The 21,036-nt window shown below is 44.7% G+C and overlaps 1 protein-coding gene across 4 annotated transcripts in view; it reads right to left on the bottom strand.

The window, feature by feature from the left end:
* ARHGEF9 (Cdc42 guanine nucleotide exchange factor 9) overlaps positions 1–21,036 on the bottom strand; it is a gene marked incomplete at both ends in the record, with an annotated part of 229,194 nt that overhangs the window by 176,177 nt on the left and 31,981 nt on the right. For 3 of the 4 annotated variants that reach the window (XM_079728260.1, XM_079728261.1, XM_079728259.1), the window contains one exon: positions 408–587. The exons of the other annotated variant lie outside the window; for it this stretch is intronic. In XM_079728260.1, the coding sequence (XP_079584386.1) occupies positions 408–587 (180 nt within the window). The remainder of the gene's footprint in view (positions 1–407; positions 588–21,036) is intronic. 4 annotated transcript variants of the gene reach the window in all.

Here is a 21,036-nt window from a genome sequence, read left to right on the forward strand (position 1 = left end):
GAGGGTGGGAAGAGATCTATAAAAAGAAAGGATAAAAAAAGAGGAGGCAAGGAAAAGAAAGAAAGCAGAAAAGAGAGAGAAGAAAGGTAAAATTTCACAGCAATATAGAGTTAAAAGTGTCTTCAAAACCATCAAGGCAAAAAGGGAAGTGATTTGTGCAAAGTCACAGTGGGTAGAAGGTGGGAGGCAGGAGGTGGAGATTGTTAAAATAAACAAGAGAAAAAAAAGTCTCAAAACTAGAAGGGCAAAGATTAAAGGAAGTCCGGGCCCTGGGTAGGTGACCAAACATACAGGGGAAAATGTGAGGAGCCACAAGAAGGGGAAGGAGGAGAACAAGGGCTGGTGAGGGGGAGGCCAGGGGCAAGTAGCCAAGGAGACAGGAGAGGAGAGTGAAGGCTGACACTCACCCTCACAAAGCTGGCAGGAAACCATCCCTCCTCATCGTCGATCTGGCCCCACCACCAATCCTTGTTGGAAGCATCCAAGACTTTGATGACGTCGCCAGCCTTAAATGCCAACTCCCGGTTGGCCATGGTGACGTGATCCCATACTGCCTCAGCACTAACGATGGAATCTCCAGTGATCAGCTTAGGAGACAAAATAAGAATGTGTTCAGTCCACACATCTAGCTACCTTACTTGCCCCCCTCCCCAAATCTCTACTCCTTATGGAAAAACTCACATATTAGTGATGAAGGGTAGGGTGATGGAGATGACATTGGGAGAGCAAGCTCCACTGGACTACAAGACAAATAATACTATCAACTCTCCATTAGCCAGTGGGTAGAATGACCCAGAATGTGTATATGGACTACACAGGCCTCATGATTTTATCCCTACTCAAGATCTCCTTCCCTAGAGAAAAAAAAAAGCCCCAATCCATCTCTCCTTTGTACTTCGAGGCAGCCCTGTATCTGGAATGGGTGGAGAGTCTGAAACCAATGGCTAAAATGAGGCTCAAGCATATTTGCTATAAATTCTCTGTGCTCCTCCCCCTTTCTTCTTCTTTGGAACTGTCCAATTGAGAGTTGGTGATACATTATTTAATCCTACTGTACCCCACCCTCAGGAGTTACAGACCACGGCATTCCTCACATATAATGGACCCCAGTCCTGCAGCCTCCTGTTCTCACCCACACATGATGCTATCCAGAGAGGTCATGTGTTCATAGGTATGAAAGAATATGGCGTTCTGTGATGCCTTGCTCCCAAGAAACTCGACATTGTCACACATTCACTCAGTGATTTAAACAACCACCCTGTAAGATACACAGGGTATCTAGGTTGACTTCTGCATCTGATAGATGGAAAAACTGAGCCATAAGCAAGTTAAGGGGTAAGCTCAGTTTCACTCAGCAAGGCAGGGGCTATGCACAGAGCCTAACCTTGGTCCTTAGAATTTGTGGCCAGCAGGACTTGGCTCCACATAGCGCCAGGCAGACATCTATGCCACTGTCACATAAACATACACACACATATGTTCATGACACTTGTCTACACACAGTGATGAGGATGGGTGTGGGGGAATAGTTAGTTTCTCTCTGGCTACCATCCTGACCACTGTGCTATGTATTCTTCTTTTTCCCCTAACTGGTTCCAGCCTGTATGGGTCATCAATCTTTCTGGCATTTGGAGGAACAATTTCCAGAATAGAGAATATATGTCCTGTCAGGCAAAGGACTCAAACATTCCCTCCCCAGAACTGAATTGCTGAACATGTCCTCTAGAAGTCATCTTTTCCATCAGCCTGCTTTGAGGAAGGACCCCAAGGCAATTATGGCTCCACAAGACCGAAGTCAAAACAATTTAAAGATAACAGAGACAGAATATGGAACATGCATCCTCTCACACAGGTCTGCCTTCCAACATACCAGCCAGAGAATAACCCTATGGTCATGATACTAATGCATAACACATCACACACAGGAAAAAACATACACACTGATCTTTTGACTTAGTTAGGGCATTCTGTTGGTTAGCTCCTGCATGAGGCATCCTTCATTGCTCAGGGGTCTAGCCATTGTGCCTTCTATAGAAGGCATAGAGGGAGCTCCTCAGCTTGGATGTAAAAGAGATTTCAAATAAGACCTTTTATAATAACACCTTTAAAGTACCTCATGCTTTACTGTTCACAAAGTGTTTTCATATCTACTGCATCACTTGGTCCTTACTGAATGAGCTGGATCTATTATCCATATTTTAAAGATAAGGAAACTGAGGCTCAGAGTGGTGACCTGGTCCTTTGGCCAATCACACATGTAATAAATTATGGAGCTCAGTCTTCTGACTGTATATGCACTAATACCTATCATGCCACACTACCAATGTTTACTAATAAGCTAAAATGAACTCACAGAGCTCCATTCATAATATCATAAACCAGATGGCTCCATTCTTCAACCCCAAAGAAAGAGACTTGGACAGCCACCTTCAGTCACTGGTGCCCCTGACTAAGAGGAGATTCATTTATATGTTGAACTTGCTTTCTTCCAATTACACTAAAAGTCAGTATCTTCTTGTTCTGGCCTCAGTGGAGAAGAAGAATTGCTGGTCACTGGCCTCAATAAAGTAAGTATTTACAGAGAAGTCTCCCCTCTCCTGCCAAAGATGGGTACCAACAGGGTGCTGCTAGAGCTTGATAAGCACATACAGCCCCAACTCAGAGAACCATGAGGGCTTATAGTCTAAAGATATATCATTGAATTTTTTATCAAGGGTCAAAGAGTGATCTTGGCATCACTTACCAATGCTCTGCTCAGGACTCTATCTGTGATGCTGTTTGAATTACCCTAGTCCCAGCTCTGGCTGATTCCACTGCCTGTACTTTTTCTACAGTGCAGTCTTCTTTTGAGGGACTCCATGCTTGGATTCTCCCAGCAGCACTTGGCTCATTCTTGTCCCCATTTAGTCCAGTTGACCTGCCTGGGCACTCAGGTCACAAAGTCCAGCTATGCCCTGGACAAGGCCAATCCCTGGATAGGACACAGTGGCCACAAACCAACTGGCAAGCCTGTTGTCACTGCCTACTTGGAATCAATGACAGAACTAGGCAGCACTTCAAAGATCATCACCCTTAATCCCTCATTTTATAGATCAGGTGTAATACAGCAGGAGTGACTTGCCTATCATCACCAGATGGCCAGCCTAGTGAACCATTTTTTCCCCAACATAACACCATAGACAGAGAAGGTGGAAAAAGAACACTTGGATTTAAGACCTTGCTAAAGAAGGGATGATAAAGATGATAATATTAGCTAATATAGAGCACTAAATATATGTAAGGCACTATTCTAAGCACTTTACACACATCAACTCATTTAATCCTCACAGCAACCCTTTGAGGAAATACTATTATTATCCCTATCCTACAGACGAGGAAATTGAAGCTCCGAGAGATTAAATAATTTGCCCAAATTCAAACAGCCAATAAGTACTTAAGTCATATTTCAAATACAGGCACAGTCTGGCTCTTACAGAGCCTCTGCTCTTATAAACTATGCTGCCTCTGAGTCTCACTTTCTTCATCTGTTAAGTGAGGATAATTCTACACCCCCACCTGATTCACAAGCTGTAAGACACTGAACCAAGGGTTGACAGATGTGTGTGCAGATAATGAGAGAAGGGCAATCCAGAAGGGGCTGGTAGCTGTATAGGGCTCCTGTGTTCTCTAGTCACAAATGCAACCAGGAATAAGGGAATGTTCTTCCCCTATCTTCTGAGATGTTTTAAGTTTGGGCTGCTGGAAATTGGTTTTAAATCTCCCCTTTGTATACAGGATTGACTTTTAACTTGCTACAATTTTTCATAAATATGACTTTGCTCATCCATTTTCCACCCAACACTCATTGAGTGTGTTCCCACTGTGTGCAGGGATCTGCTTACTGTGATTCAGCCACAGTCCTTACCTGAAGATCAAGGGCCCTTTGGGTACCAACAGTGAATGCCCTTCAAGCAGTGTGCAAAGGTGGTTAAGGGCAAGCAAACCTAGCTTCAATTCTGGGCTTTGCTACTTTAGAAAGTAACAGTGACAATGGGAGGTGAGGAGTACAAGAGGAGCGACATAAATAAACCAAGATGGAACTGTCAGCATGTAAGGAGTACAATATCACAAAAGCCATGGATGAGACTTTCAAGCTATACAACCCTTGGTTTCAGTTTCTTCATATGCAAAATGGGGATATTAATACCTGCCTCACAGGCAGAAGTGTAGAGAAGGTGAACTGAGTTCTGGATGTATAGTGCCTCATACAGTGCCTGGTATACTCTGGCCTAGTACAAGACTTCAGAGGAAGGATCATGTGTGGCTATTGGACTCTAAAACAGTTTTGTGGGGCACTGAAATAGGTCTTAAAAAAATGGATAGGATTGTTACAGAGTAGGGAACAAGAAAGGCATGTGAGGCAGAGTAAAGTCTCAAAGGTGAAGGCTATGGGAAATTTGATGGTAAATAGGTAGTGGAGTTTGGAAAGGGCTGGGAAGAGTAGGATTGAAGGGCAGCTAGAAAGGTGGACTGGAGACCTGTTTGAAGGTATTTAGATCTCCTTTGAGGAAAAGGAGGAGGTCAAAATTGATTCGGTAGAGGGAGTTCAATCCTAAGTGTGATCATTAAGGCATGAGGGTAAGTTATGAGGAAATGTTGGTTTTGGAGGGGTAGAAGAGATGACAAGTTTTCTCTTTGATATGCTGAATGTTGGGGGCCAGCAGGACATGCAGGTAGATTTGAAGTTCAAGAGAGATCAGGGGAGATAGTTATACAGGATTGGGAGTCAATGGCCCAGAAGAAATTGTAGAAACCAAGGAAGTTTGCCCTGGAAGAAAGTACTAAGAAAGAAGGCCAGAAATGTAGGAAAACAATAATGGGAGGCAAGGAAGAGAAGAGGAGCCAGAGAAACAAACCAAAATGGAGCTGTCAGAACATAGTTAGGATACCAAGGGGTGCAATCTCATAAAAATCAAGGACAAGAGTTTCGAGTAGCAGGAGCTGATCAAATTATCAAATAGTACAGAGCTACCTATAAGAGGAAGAAAGCCAAGAAAAGTCCATTTGGGAGTGGCTATATCAAAGCTTAAGTTCTTTATTTCTTGTTTATAACTGGTTTATCCCCCCCCCCCAAATCCCTAATTTCCCAACTATCCCAACTTCTTCATCTTGCAAGCCCAACATAAAGCCAGGAGGTGGTACTGGGTTACTCCAGCAAGGTACCCAAATAGCTCTTGGCCTTGGGACAGTGCTGATGTGCCTTCTAAAATAATTCCCAATCCTCAGGGCATTTCAAGTACAGGACTAAATATAGGTTGGTTCTTGCTCAGACTTACCAGTGAGTGGGACATACAGTGTTCTGCATCCCCAAACCAAAGATACTTTTGGACATGTATAAGAAGATAAAGGGGGGAAGAGTCATAATATTGATATAATTCTTAAAGAAGGAATGATATTGGGCTTCCCTGGTGGCACAGTGGTTGAGAGTCCGCCTGCCGATGCAGGGGACACGGGTTCGTGCCCCGGTCCAGGAAGATCCCACATGCTGCGGAGTGGCTAGGCCCGTGAGCCATGGCCGCTGAGCCTGCACGTCTGGAGCCTGTGCTCCACAACGGGAGAGGCCACATCAGTGAGAGGCCTGCGTACCGCAAAAATAAATAAATTAATTAAAAAAATAAGAAGGAATGATATCCAATTCCTTTTTATCTATATTTCCCAGGAATTCTAATTTCAAATGTTCTATCCCATTGTCCTACAAATAGACACATCTGTTATCAGACCCATGTGCCCTGACTTTTAACCTGGAAATATGATCACTATACCCTGTAGGCATTGGGAGCTTGATCTCTCAGGCTGGTCTCTGATCAACAGTGAGGAATGTGCCTACAGCTAACTTGGAGTGTCCAGTGGGCCATTTCAGGAGGAAGGAAAGAAAGCAAGGAAGAAGGGAGGAAGAAAGTAAAACAGGGAGAAAGGAAGGGAAGGAGGGAGGAAGAGAAACTTACACTTGTTGAAAACATATGCCAGGCATTGGGTAAGAGACTTTCTTTTGTGATCTTAGTCTCTATGGCTCTCCAAGGTAAGCATTAACATCTCCATTTTTACTGAAGATAACCTGTGATATTACCAAGTAGCCCACAGTTACCCAGTTAGTAGGTGGTAGAGCAGATTTGAATCTCTAGTTGAGCTTATTGTATAGCTTTGCTTTTGCCAATCCCCAACGCTACCTGCCAAGATAGCAGGGAGAGAGGTCTCCCAGCTGGTTTCTCTCTCCAGGGAGACCAGCCCACCCTGTGAATGATCTAAAGCAGTAGTTCTCAACCCTTTAGAAAGCTTGTTAAAACACAGATTGCTAGGCCCCATGAGTCTCTTATTCAGTAGGTCTGAAATGGGGCTTGAGAACTTGCATTTCAGACAAGTTCCCAGGGGATGCCTACGATGCTGGTTCAGGGATCACACTTGGTGAACCACTGCCCTAGAGAATCTTTCTAGCCTAGGCTTTAGCCATGTCTCTCCTGATGCCTCATTCTTCCAAGGATCCCCATGCCACCCCCACAGGTCGGGCTCCCTGCCTGTCTAGGAGGCATTCCTCAGTGGTTGGTATGTCTGAGAATGGGTATTTTGGGTCATGTAAGGAGCATTCCCAATGCCAGGCCTTGCCAACACAGAAATAAAGCCCTCACCAGTTTTCCAGAGCTGTACCACTTGACTTCCCCTTCATATTCTTGCCCTCTAGCTGAGCAATACCACCCCCAAAATAGTTGTTTAATTAGCCTGGGTGGCTGCCAGAAATACTAGAATTTTAATGGCAAGAAGCAGAAGAGGGAAAGGTTAAAAAAAGTGTTGTTCAGAATAGCATATGTCCCAGTTGCCATGAAAGTAGCTGAGCCAGGCCTGCCTTTTGAGAAGCTTCACAAGGGGACAAGGAGGGGTATGAAGGAGTTTTGCCTTTCTGTTAGGTTTTCTCAGTTGGTACCTGCCCCCATCCTCTCAGAAGGTCCCCTCCCTCAACAGCTAGGCATGGACAAGAGCAAGATTCCTTCCTTTGTTCCCTTTAAGCACATATAAAATGGGCTGGGATTTTATTCTCCCTCCTGAATAAACTAGATGTCCTTTTCATATGGCCTTGTAAACAGACTCTAGTTATCTTGCCCAAAGTGTTCAAGGACAACAATCTCACCCACTTCTGGAAAGATGTAAACCAGACTATTCCAACAACAGCGGGGAGGTACCAAAAGACTGGCTACTGGAGGAAGTTCAGCCAGTAACTCATTGAATCATCTTGGATAGGTCCATTTACCTGTCTCAGTTTCTTTATCCATCAAGTTACAGACTTGACTCAAATAGATGACTTCTCAAGTCCTTTCCAGCCCTGGCTTTCTATTGAGGGTCACACTTGAGCTTTGCAGAGGACAGAAATTTCATTATTGCAGTTTCTTTCTTTTCACCCATCTTTGTGCTTGACAGTAGGCTTTCTTTGCTCTCTACACAGGAAAATGAGAACTTGGCACTGACTAGTCCTTTCTTGAATATAACTCACTCAGACATTGTTAGTGACACATTAAAGCACAGGCCAGTCAGACTGGCTGGGAAAACTGAGGAATGGGTTTCCCATTTTAGCCCTTGACTGCCCTATTCAAAAGTCAATGGGGGCATTTACTCTTTGTTCTCTCCATGTAGCTCCTCAGATAAGTCATCTTTCTCATGACATCGGCTCTTAGTACCTCCAGTTCCATATTTCCCACTACCTGTTCCACATTTCCCTGGGGGCCTGCTACTGCCTCCAATAAAACATATGTAAAACTCATAAGGCCTCATTCCCCTCCTTCCTCATTTTTTCCATTTCTGATAACTTTTCTGGGTGTGCCGTTTCTTTCTTCTACATGTATCTCTCTCAGATATAACCCTTTATCTTCTTTTTCAATGCCTTATCCTAGCTCTGGCCCTTATCACCTCAAGTTGCCTCCCAACTGGCCTTCCTGCTACTCACAGGTCTCTTTCCTCCTCAAGCTACTCAATAATTGTACTCAAAACTTCTTTCCTGGTGCCACTATCCATGCTCAAGAAGGCTCAATAACTCTCTACTGTCAATCTCTCAAAGTTCTCCTTAATCTAGCCCCATCTATGGATCCAATCCTTGTCTTGAACCTGGCAGGGACCTACCTTCCACTCTAGTCAAACTGAGTCTCTTGCAGGCAGATAACTCCTACCTCTGTGCCTCTGATTCAGCCATTCCCCTGGCCATGGTTAAGTGTAGGGACACTGGAGCTATGCTGCCTCTTCCTTGCCATAGGATCTTGGCCCACCTGCTCCTTAATCCTGTCTCTGATGACTCCAGCCTGTATTTTCTCTCCCTTGACTCTTTCACTAATTTCTACCTAGGATAAGAAGAATATATTAGACAATGTGGAGTTATTCAAGTTATCAACCAGGGTGTTATTCTCCAGAGTGTACACTTGTGAACAGTAAATCTAAAACATCTGCTTAATCTATAATGAACAACATTGTTTTTAGCCTCTAAAGTTCTATGACCAGAGCCCTAAAACCAGGCAAGCTCAGAGGAAGAACAGAGTGAGCATTTCTGTTCAGGTTGCAGAATATTCTATGGGGCCAAAGAAATTGTTTGCATAACATGTACCAGGTGGCCTATAGGCCAATCCATTGCTGGTAGGATTTATGACCAGGCAGCTTCTGCGGTGGGCTGGTTTTGGCTGAAGATCTTCGCAGATGCTCAGTGGTCATCAGGAAAAGAAGAAGAGATGTCAGGTAAGAAAAAACAACATAAATTTAAAAAAAGTCATAAGGATTGCTTTTTTTTCCCCTATGACTTAATAGTTCACACTTAGCTAGTTTCAGCTTTAATCAGCGTATTGCTATCACCCATAACTAAATAATTTCATTTCTGAGCAGAATAATTAATGCATTTAAGTGATGATGGCTCTAAATGTACTGAAAGGAAGTATGCAAATACTGTCACTTTTCATGATATGATCATTTTTTCCTAGTTGGCCATGTGATTTGTGAGTCATTAGGCATTGGCTTTCTTCAATATCTCATTGTAACATCCATTTTTCATTTTAATAAATGAAGGTTGGCTTCAGCCACACCTGGGAGACACGAACCCCAGCTAGTCTGGCTTGATTTGAAAGGTGATCGTAGATGCAGGTTGCTCAGCAAGAGCAAGACAGACCACCTCATCCAGAGGCCAATATGTCACAAGCCAACTCACACCTGTCAGCCCCTAAAAGCTTGGGAAACCCAGGCAAGCATCTTAAGATATGAAGCCATCCAGGACATTTTCTCATTCATCACAGACTAATAACAAAGGATAACACCTCTTTCTAAACCTCTTCCAAAAGGAGTTACAAAGTGATCTCAGCTATAACGGTGACCAAACATATGAGGTAAGGGAAGATGCTTGTTTGGTGTAGACCTTAGCAATGGACTTTTCTGGTATGAAACTTCAGCCACTAGCTCAACCTAATGGGCCCAGGAGTTTCTGAGGTAAGACCTAGCTGCTGCCCCAAAGTTCATGATGTTAAGAGTTTGGTCTTGTTGAAGGAATAAGTCCTTTAGAGAAAATGTAGCCAACTGGGCCAAGTATTGCACAGATCAGAGAGAAGAAATGTTTCCAGACCACCAACCATGATACTGTTGGCTGGAGAAGTCTCCCATACCAGAATAGTTCCCAACCTGATAAGCATCAGCTTGCACCTTCAAGGCATCTTGGGAATAAAAGTTACTGTCAAGCTGTTTTGGATTTTTTTGGCACTATTCAGGTGCCTCTGATTCATTACACCAGTTTCTTGATTTGTGGTCCCCAGACCCTCTGCTCAGAATCACCCCAGCATTTTTAACAAGCAGCCCAAGTGATTCTAAATCATGTATCATACTGAGACCAAGAGTCTTTTAAACTTTCTAGAGCCAGAGTTTGAAGTACAATAATTTCCTGTTACTGCACTGGACCATTCAGAAGAAACCAGAATCTCTGAAACTCTGTCTCCTGGCTTCTCCTTCTTGTGTCAGCTTCCAGGCAGGCTAAGGAATTATAATAGTTTGTCTAGGAGGATTTTCCCAGTCTGCTTCAAGAGACTATCTGCACCTGCACACCTACTCCCACCCCATCCTGACCTTCAACACTGAGGCCCCCAATGGCCCTAATGGAAAAAACTTGCAGCATCTCTCTACACTACAATCTAGAAACAATTTCTTAGAGCTGTGTTCAATCTACCCATCAGCTCCCAATATTTTAAGAGACAAATTATTAGCAAAACAAATTGACTCAGTAATGCTCTCCCCATGAGTTGAGTCAGAAGCAATTCATCCCAAGCTGGAGGTTACTCTGACCCCAGTCTGTCTCTGCCTTGAGCTAGACTGGGCCTTATCTCCAAAATATTCCTGCTCTGGGCATCATGCCCTTCTTAGACTTGTTGTGGGTACTAAGTTCCAGCCACCCATTTGGGTCTCTTGTTGCCTTCATACCTTGAAAGATGGCCAGGGCAAGCCTAGGGGTTAGGCAGAGGGCTCAAAAAGCCCCAAATGCCTGAGGTGACCTAGACCCATCTTGGGCCCTGAACCTGGGTTCTTGAATTTCTTTATGTGGTTCGACGGGGACCAGCCCTGGGAGCCTTAAATTTTTCTGGACTGTGACTTGAAGGCCAGCCTTGGCGTTCCTCCAAGGGGTGGGGGTGGGGCTCCTCTAGGTTTACAGAAGGGTAGGAGGAGGGGGCTAGAACTACATGAAGAATCTGTCCTCCAGGCCTCCCACATGTATAGTTCTATACTCATCAACACCACAGCCAGAGGGTGGGTGGGCAAGGCAGAGAGAAGAAGGGAAAGTAATTTTTTATCCATTTGACAGATGTCGTGTTAAAATCTTGTAGGGGAAGGAGGACTGTAGGTGGGGGGAGGAGCAGAGGAGGAGATAGGTTGGAACTAATAGTTCTAATGTTGTATTAAATGTGGCCATCTGGTCTAAGGTGGTGAGAACAGGAACAGCATTTAGTAAGGTGCACTGTGACATGCTCCTATGTCTGGAGAAGAGAGAGGAAAAATAAATATATTTCAATCAACTTAAACCACCTTGAAGTCTACTGAACATGCCCACCCAGGACACAGGCTTGCAAAGGCTCTAGCCTTGGCAGGCATTCCAAGGAGAATGTAATTGTCTCCTGGGGAGTCCTTATGGCCCAAAAGAGAAATCTGCATTTAAACAGTCCATCAGAAAGTGAAAGATGGTTTCCAGTAGCTTATTGATTTCCCTCTTCTCCTTTGCTCCCTGAAAGAGAAAAGACATTGGCCAAGTCATTTAGCAGTGTTTCTGGTCATTATCAGGAGCATTTCCTGTTCAGGGGTGGGTTTCTCCTGACAAAGTCTAGCACAGTCCTGGGTTCCCAGCAGACATGACAAATGGTGGATGAGCAGGAGTGGTCAGTGAGCATACACTAGATCAGGCCACAGGGGACTCAAATTAGCTGAGCTGGCTCCCCTTCAGACTGTGTCCTTAAAGACTATGGAAAGAGGGATGCAACATCTAAACCTAGGCTGCCAAAGAGGACACATGAGAAGCACAATGAGACCCACCTTCAGGGCCCAGGAAGGATGGCATCCAGTCTGTGTCTGCAGGAAAAGTGATTGTGCTTGTAACAAAAGAAATTCAAGTAGGTCAGGTAGGCTTATATAAGAGATCCTCTGCTTATCTGGGCTAGGTGGAGGAGGTGGGGGTGAAGAAGGGAAGGGACCCAGGGAAGCTGACTGAGGGATAAAGCATCCAGTAAGATGCTAGGGCTTGAACCAACTCTTCTTGACTCTGTCTCGGGCTCAAAAGCCTGAAAGAGTAGATTATTACACTCAGAGAAGGCCAGGATTGGAGACTCCCAAGAGCTAGCACACCTAGTTCAGTCCAACATTTTACAGATAAGAAAACTGAGGCTCTAGTAAGAGGAAGTTACCTAATGTGTCAAGTTAGTCAGCAGCAGAGCCAAGATTAGAAACCAAGCCTACAGTCTTTTAGAAGGACAGTTGTCAATTGTTTTGATTAAAAATTGTCAATTGGAAAAAAAAATAAACACCTACCCCAGTATCTAAATGCTACTAATGTAGTATGTGTTTTATAAAAAATCTCCACAAAAAATAGAAATTAAATGATGAGATTAACTATTTAATATATAAAGAACTTCTAATATTTTCTCCATGAGCTTCATTTTGGAAATCAGTTTTAGACATTTTCTGGTGCTCTTTCCTCCCTCTGCTCTACAGATGTCACCCCTTGAATACTACATCCAGCACCTGCCTCACCCTCTCCTCTCAGGGCCCCAAACAAATCTGACCCTCCCTGGAAATGAAGGGGTAAGAACACCTCAGTATGAAGGCTAGGTGGAGACACTTCCAGTATCTCGTTTATCACCAAATGTCTTTGCTAAGGAATCTGAATTTCAAATTTATACTAAAATGAAAATGCTAGTGGAAAAAGTGGGATGGGAAGAATGGGCTCCAGGCTTGGCTTGATTGCTGACTTGCAGTATTGAACTTAAGCAGATATAACTCCTCCCTGAGCTAGCTGGACTAGGTTATCTCAAATGGAAAGTTGGGGTTGTCTCCGACAGATGCTGCTGCCTTGCTTCTAAAAGCAGGTTTTGTCAAGAGACAGAGGGGAGTTGAAGGAGACATGGATACAAGGAAGGCAGAAGAGGGAGGGGGTGGGATAAGAAAGGTCAGAAGACAAAACTTTACTATTTCAAATTTTTGCCATGGGCTACCTCTACCCAGAATAGAACTCTAGTACAGGAATGGCCTTTGGGTTCCACTGCCAGAAGGAAGAATACTGCTTTCTCCATACGGTTCAGGCCACTGGGTTCAAGCCACCTAAAGCAGCTTCCAGAAAACAGTAAGCAGCACCCCTACAATGTGCTATACACATTATAGTTCTAGGTTGCTTTCATATTCAATTCACATTCATGAGCTCACTAGATCCTACCAGCAACTCTGGGAGGTAAGAAAAGTAGGGATGAGACCTCGTTTTAAAGATGAAGAAACAGGATTGGACAAAGGAAGTCCCTCAGGTAACGCAGGAGCAGAGGCCAAAAGAGAACCCAAATCTTCTGACTCACAGTCCAATATTTTTCTGATAATAAAAAAATGGCTATCATTTACTGAGTGCTTAGTGTGTGTCAGAGATGAATCTAAGTTTTTACGTATACTAACTTGTTTGATCCCCATTTTAAAAATGAGAAAACCATAGTTCAGAAAGATGAAGTGATTGCTGAAGGTCACACAGGGCCAGAAGCAAAACCCAAGTAGTTTTGCTCTAGAACTAGGGCTCTTAACCTCTGTTCTCCACAGCATATCCTCATGCTCCTACAGGATCACAGAACCTTCAAGGTATAGAACAGTGTGTATATTACCATAAAAAAGAGAAAAAAGAATATATTCGTATATGTTTATATATCCATAGAACATTTCTCTGGAAGGACTCACTGATGGCCTCTGCAGAAGAAGCCAAGTGGCTGGAGGGCAGGGCTAGAGTGAGACTTTTCACTGTGTACCCTCTTGTGCCTTTTGAACCATGTGAATGTATTTCCTTTTCAAAAATAAAGTCATTTTTAAATGAGGTACCTAGGGTCAAGAGAGCTGAAGAAACTGTGTGGCTGCTTCTTGGCAGGGCTTTGGCGACTAACCGTTCCCTATTCACCTCTTTGGTTTCTGAAATTTGAAAAACAGAAGGTGGCTCTCTCCTTTTTTCTTCCAGTTTCCTCACCCTTGACATTGCTTGTCCAATCCCCCAAAAAGGCCAATACTGTAGTCATTATACAGATTTTAGCAGCACAAGTGAAAATAGCAACAGTTTGGGTTAGGCTCCCACAGCCAATCTGTGAGTTACAGGAAAATAATGTATTAGCAGCAGGACAGATGATAAAAGACACAAAAGGCCTTCTTCCCCAAGGCCTGAGCTCCACATACTCTTCCATCTCCTTCCTCTCACCACTGTGTCTCATTGTACCTACCCACCCTTCTCCCGGGCTGAGAAAGCAAAAATAAACAAGCTAGAAAGGCTCTAGGAAATATGGCCTAGCTTGCGAATCTGTGGTATACAAGGAAGAGCACACTAAGGGAGAAAAAGTCAGCCTAGCTGGGTTTTAATGTCCACATCAAGGCCAGGTGAGAGTCAGCTCAGATGGTCTCAAAGGACCCTCCCAGCTTTGGTTTTTGGATTTCCACTATCATCTCCCAAGAGTTGGCAAAACACCCCACAGATCAAGGCCCTTAAACATTATTTCTTCAGATACCTTTAGGCCCAACCCCTTAGGCAGGTCAGTCATACAGGGCTTCTGTACCCAGGAAGCTGTGAGGAGGTGGGGGTGGCCAAGGTAGATCAAGTGCCTTCAGGGATCCTCCTGAAGTGAATTAAATGGGCAGCACAATTCCCTCTCACAACAGCTTAGCATCTTCTCCAACGCTTCACTGCTTCCAATATGCAAGAGACAAGTAGGACATGAGCTGCTGTGGAAGGGATGACAGGTCAGTCAGTGTGCCTCTCGTGGGCAAGCAGGACACTTCTGGGGAAGGCTGGGCCCCAGAGAGCCCCCCTTCCTTGCTACGTGTCAGAGACAAAGCTAAATTTTTAACATATGTTAAGTTGCCACCAGCAGCTTCCTTTTAGCACTAGAATTCATTGGGTGGTAGCTTGGGGCCATAGAAAGAACACTGAATATAATCTGAAGGCATGGCTTCTAGACCTGAATCCACCACTACCTAATCCTGTATCTTCAGGCTGGTCCCTCCTTCTCTGAGACTCAGTATCCCCATCTGCAAAATGGAGACAATATTACTTTAAAAAGGGTAGGGGTAAGGAGTTGAGAAATAGACTGAAGATAAGCTCCTAGATTACCTCCAAAGTACCTGTAATCACACCCTGGATGAACTCTTAATAATAGTAAAACATGTTCAACATTTTACAAGGCACTTTTTACATACTTTGTCACCATGAATTCTTGCACCCCACAATCCTGAAACTTAACAGTTAAGCCCATTTTACAGACCAGAAAACAGACTCAGAAGGAATTTGCCCACAATTTATGGGATGAGGAGAAATCTGAACTTGTGATACATAGTCTAGTTCCAGACTCACCCCCTTCAACAAAGCAAGTGAAATGGCCCTGGGCACAAAACTTAGAATAAGACACTTTATCAGAGCCAGTACTGGCACTCGAGGCTACTTCCTCTGGCAGGTGGCAGGTACAGGCCATCTGAGATTGCCTTTTCTAGTTTAGGAAGGAGACCCTATTTCTGATGCTCTCCACTTTCCCTACATAGAGTTCCTGAGGAGCCAAAGCTATATGACCACCTAAATGTTGCAAACCTGTGTTCTGGGAAAGGATTGACCTGGCACTGAAAAGCATCTGTATAAGGGTGATCCAAGAATGACTCTGACCAACCTGACATCATGAGGTTGCCTCTCCCTGGCCCCCTTTTTGGCTTTTTTTTCTACTGCTACTCTGTAAGTCAGGCTCAGTAGCTGGCACGCATCGAGACCAGCTTAGGGATAGGGTAAGTACAGATCTGTTGGTGAAGAACAAATACATCTGCAAAGCATTTTCTCAAGTCTGAGCCTTGCCGGCGTCTGAGAGACAATACTGACAATTTTACCTGTAGACCAAATAAGACTGAGACAGAGGAAGGGAACCTGACTGAGACATACTCTAAGTGGCAGAATAGCAACTGAAATTTGTGTTTCTTGATCTCAAGTCCAATGTTCAGAAACAGATATGAGGCTGTCACAGTCAACAGTAATCCACTGGGGCTCTGAGGCTGCTGCTCCAGGGCAGACCTGGCATACTCCAGCCACCTGTCTCACTGCTTCCCACCCTTCACCCAGACCCAGTCTAGGGCCCCCTCTTCCAGCTCCAGCCTTTGGTACTAAGGGCCAGAAAAGCCTCCCCAGGACACCCCGACCTGGTTTCTAGCTTGAGAAACTCTAAAAATAGCCCTCATTAGTGGGGCCAGATGGCCTAAGCTGGTGTGTCTAGGGGCAGGGCTGTGGTCATTAAGCATGTGGCTGTTCTCTCCTACCACCACTGGCCAAGGAGATGCTGAGCCTCTGACCCCCTTTATGCATCCTACTACTTCCCCTCACACCCTCCCACCCACAATTTAGATATACTTACTCTGGTCCAAGTTGTTACTTCATTCCCAAGAAAAACAAAGTTTAATATTCAGTTACTTTAGGTTTTCTAGGATATTACTTCACCATCATATCATTCCCTAATGGTTTGTAACTACACTGGGGGATAGAGGAGCAGGCTCAAGCTTTCTGCATTGATCAGTGTCAATTTATCTTCTCCATCTGCCTGTTAACATCTCAGGGCTCAGTTCTAAGGTTTTTTTTGACTGATGGAGGCTGCTATAACACATGCCACCTTGAGTATCCATTTTATTCCTGAGCTCACTGCCCTCTGAAGCCTGATTTCAGGGATAAAGGTGCAGAGCAAAGTGATAGAGGTCCACCAGGTGGGGCCAGTGCCCTGTTTTGCCCACTTGGAAGACTGAGACAGTTGGCTGGCCTTAGGGGTAGAATGTGTTCTGCAACAGAGAGTGTCCCATAGGGATGTGTGGGGCATGTGAGTGTGTCCCATAGGTGTGTTCAAATGTGTCTCAAGGTGGGAGAGTTGTTTGTCCATGTAAGTCCTTAGGAGTGTGTGCTTGGAGGTAGAAGTATATCCGAGTATGTATCTCAGTGTGCCCTACATGTGAGTATACAGTTATGTTTTATATGTATCCATGTGTGTCCACACACAAATTTGCATAAGCATACCTCACATGTGTCTGTATATATGTAACCTAACTGTGCCAAGTGTGTGCAAGTGAGTGTGCCCTATGGTTAACTGAATGAGTGTGCTCCAAGTGTGTCAATGTGAAAGCATACCCCACGTGTGTCCCGTGTGTATCCCAAATATACTCGACATATGTCTGAGTGTGTGCATCACATGTGACCTATAGTGTGTGTGTGTACATGTGGGTGTGGGTAGAGGGCATAGATAGACAGCAAGACTGAACTAATTTTCCTCCTGCACAATTAGTTTCTAACAGGTGTCCTCTAAGACACTTGGATTAATCTGCTCCTGAGCAGGTCAGAGGACATGGGTTTGAATTTCATCTGTCACTTTCTGAATATGGTGTTCATAGGTGCTTTCCCCAAGAGGGTTAGCCACCACTCCATTTATCCAAGAGGCCTCAAAAATATGAGGTCTAGCAGCCAAGAGTTGAACAGAGAGACAATACAAGGATCAAGGACCAACTATGAGACTTTGGGCAAGTCCTTGACTCTCCCCAGACAACAGGGTCCCAAGCAGTACTATAAGGGAGTGGAATTATGGGTTCTTCCTCATTCTCATCCAGTGACTTTCTCAGTTTAAGCACCACGGACTAACACTGGTCCCTCCCACCACCACTACCACCACTACAAAAAGACAGTGCACAGATATGTGCATATGGATTAGCACCTACAGCTGTCTCTTTCTAGCTAGGCCCCCTCTAGCCCTGGACAAGCTACTGGTTGCCTCCCTACATTTGTCATTCCACACTCATTTTCCAGTGTCCTGAGCCACCTGGAGTAAAAGGGATAAAGTCCTAAAGGCATACAATCTTCACTAAAGCTCAGGCAAAATGAGATGGGGTTTACCCAAAGCATTCCTTCCTCATCCTTTGGGATGACTGTGGGAGCTAGTGACGGTACTAAGCCAGCTTTTAGGCTCAAGGCACAACCAGATAAATCTACAAAGAGAAAACCTCCAAACAGGGCACGAAGGGCCACAGGATCTAGGGCCACTCTTCTGCATTTGGCAAGGCCTCTCATGCATCCCTGGATGATATGTGGGTGGACTTATCATAGGTCAAATAGATGTACCTGAGCTGCCTATTAGTGGTTCAGTGCCAACCTAGCCAGAGTTATATAGTGACATCTGCCTACTTTTCTCTGCTATCTTGATTAACTTTTATAACAAGACATAAGAGAAACAAAGTGCAGAAGGCATCTTTAGAATGAACTCCTTGCCCAAGGCCATTTGGTATGGGTGGGTTGATAACAGCTAACTATATATGCTATGCTCTTTCTAGTACACCACTGCTTTTAAGAGGAAACACTGATAGTTTCAATTTACTTAGCCATAAAATGGGAAGAATCCTGGCCTTGCTCACCTCATAGAATTGTGAGAAAAGACAAATGTGTCAGGAACAAAAAACTATACAATAGCCTTTATCTTCTTGCCCTGTCCCCGGGGCAATGAGAATTTTCCAAACAAAACGATACAGATAAAGGTGAAAAGTGCAGATTTGTTCTAATTAGGTCATTTGCCCACAGCCTGCGATTTCTAACATAACTCTTAATCATATCATGAAATCCAGTAATGCTCATCACAAATTCTAGCTAAGGGCCTGGGAGCAAAGAATTGGTTTTTAATTTCCAAGTGCCTAGGTGATTCTGGCTTGACGGACTTGAGAAGGCACTAAATAAAAACACAATTAACTTTGGTTTTCTTCCACATTCCTCTTTTATCTTTGCAGGAGATAGGGAGAGAGAAAGCTAGTCTGGTATTCATAGCACCATGTGTGGCCAGGTTGCGAGGTGGGTGGAGCTGGGGGTAAATAAAAGAAAGCTTCTTATAAAGAAAAAAAATCCCAGCTTCCCACCAATGACCCAAGACATGGGCTGGGACATAGGGATTCTATCCTTCCAAGGGAGGAAAGTAAAAGAGGCCTCCACGTTGTAACAGAGAGAAATGAGACACAAAGACAATGGGATTTGTTCAAGGTCACCCAGCAACTAAGTTCATATTTGCGGCCCCTCTTTATTCAGGTGTAAGCCTTTCACTAACAAATCCTTTCCAGAGAGCCTACCAAGTGTCAGGCCCCTCCACTACAGCAGGCACCCAGAGATTTCAGCCTCAGAAAGGTCTCAGGGATTATCAGCCTCAATTAACAGAAAAGAAAACCAACTCAGCGAGGCTAAGTGACTTGCCCAAGGTCACAGAGATAAACAACGACAGACAACTAGTTCAGTGATCCTTTGCTTTCTATCACACCATATAGATTTCCCTTACCATCCCTGAAAGACAAGAGCAGCTTGCAAGTCTCATGGGTCCAGGAACTCACATCCTTGCAAGGCAATGCTCTAGCTCCAGTACTGCTTCAAACATACTGTGTGTTTCCTTGGGTGAGCCCTTTCTCATTCTGAGCCTAGTTCCCTAGCCTCCAAAATGAGGGAATTGGACTCAAGACAGCTGTAACGACCCTTTTCTAGAAGATACAGCTGTCTGGAATGACTTTAAATGGCACTGTAACTTCCAGAGCTTGAGCCCAGATCAGGCAATATATGACGATACATCCTTGAGCCTCATTTTTCTCATCTGTAAAATGCAGGTAATCCCAGTTTTACCTACTTCACAGGGCCACAGAGAAGATCAAGTGAGACAATGTGCAAAACCCACTGAGAAGTTTAAGACAATGTTCGAGAGAGAGAGACAGAGAGAGAGAGAGAGACAGAGTCAAGAATCAAGCGAGCATCCACTAGACCCAGTTGCTTTTCTCTAAATCCAAGTAGAGAAAGTGTCTATGCATGTTTTATCCAATAAATCTTCCTGAGCCCTCCTATGCAGTTCAATCTGGATTCTCAAGACAAGCACCTCAGGTGGTTGCAAGGTCCAAAGGAAATTAATAAATCCCTCCACTCCCTTTAGGCCCTAAACACGAAGGAGTCTCATCATTTTGCCTGTTCTGAGACTTCCCACCATGCCAGCTCTATCAAAGCCTCTTCTAGGGATGCCTGGCTCCACCATGCCTCTTTCCCAGTGCCAAAGCACCCACTGCCCAGCCCTCCTGCCAACCAGCAGGGTTCACAGAGGGAGGAGGAAGGAAGAGAGTGGGCAGAGGAGAGGCTGTGGGAGGAACAGCTAAAAGTAGATGCTGCCTTTAGGCACCACACTCTGAGGGGGTGGGGGTGGGCTCTTAGCACATCCTTCCTGCAGCCAGCTGGGCACGGAGGTGCATCCTTTCTCTCCTCTAATGAAGGCAGGCAGACAAAGAGATCAGAGCTGCCAGAACTATTCCCAGAGCTGACTATGGACGCACGGTGCGAGCCTCCTCTGGACCCCGAGGGTGGATGGCTGAGCAACACGGTGTTGCATCCAGGGCTCCCTGCCTCAGAAGAACTGATGTAGTCTGCAGGAGATTCTGTGCTCCCTCCACCCCCATCTGACTGCTTGGCACCCTAAGGGCTCTGACAGGCCTGTTCCCCTTTAGGAGGTTACATAATACTCTTGTTCCCTCAGCCTCTCTGTCAGCTCTCTCTCTCCAACCGAACCTGAGAGAGCATTCAGGTCTCTGATACAGCCAAGAGAGCATAAAGCCAGAACCCTATAGCAGAGGTAGTAGGTTATAGGGGGCAAGGGCCTGATTTGATGACTCAGGAACCCAGACCCATCACTGCAACCTTGGTAAGTCCCTTTCCCCTTCAGGGCCTTAATTTTCTCACTTGTAAAACAGAAAAGGGAGAGGCATGCAGATCTCCAAGGTACTCTAATCTCTGCCCCTATGTGATTCTCTATGTGAATCCTGGCCACATGAATGAAAGACAACCCCCCACCCCGCCTCCTACATCCAAGGTTGTCCTATCTTCCAAGCAATCTGGCTGAGCTGGGCAGATCCTTCCCCACTCTTCTAATTCTAATTCCCCTAATGAATAAGGTCTGCACTTGCAAGTCTGGAACTCTAGACTCTGTCCGCCACTTCTGTCCCAGGCCCATTTCAACTGGACAAGTTCTGCTTTTTCAGGTTTTATAGAGAAGCTTCTGGCTCAAATTTCATTTGAGAACATGATTCTTCTAATAAATCTACTCCTCATTTTAGTGACATGCAAACAGAGGCCTAGTGGGGAAGGGTTTTGATCAAGTTCTGGGAGCAAGGTAGGTACAGAGCCACAGCTTGCTCTTAGGGGGCCCAAGGCCATTTTTTTCTCCTACTAAAGAACTGCCTTCCATATGCTGTCTCTCTGTCATGCATGCATAA

The sequence above is a fragment of the Hyperoodon ampullatus genome (genome assembly GCF_949752795.1).
Source record: "Hyperoodon ampullatus genome assembly, chromosome: X".
NCBI classification, from domain to species: Eukaryota; Metazoa; Chordata; class Mammalia; order Artiodactyla; family Ziphiidae; genus Hyperoodon; species Hyperoodon ampullatus.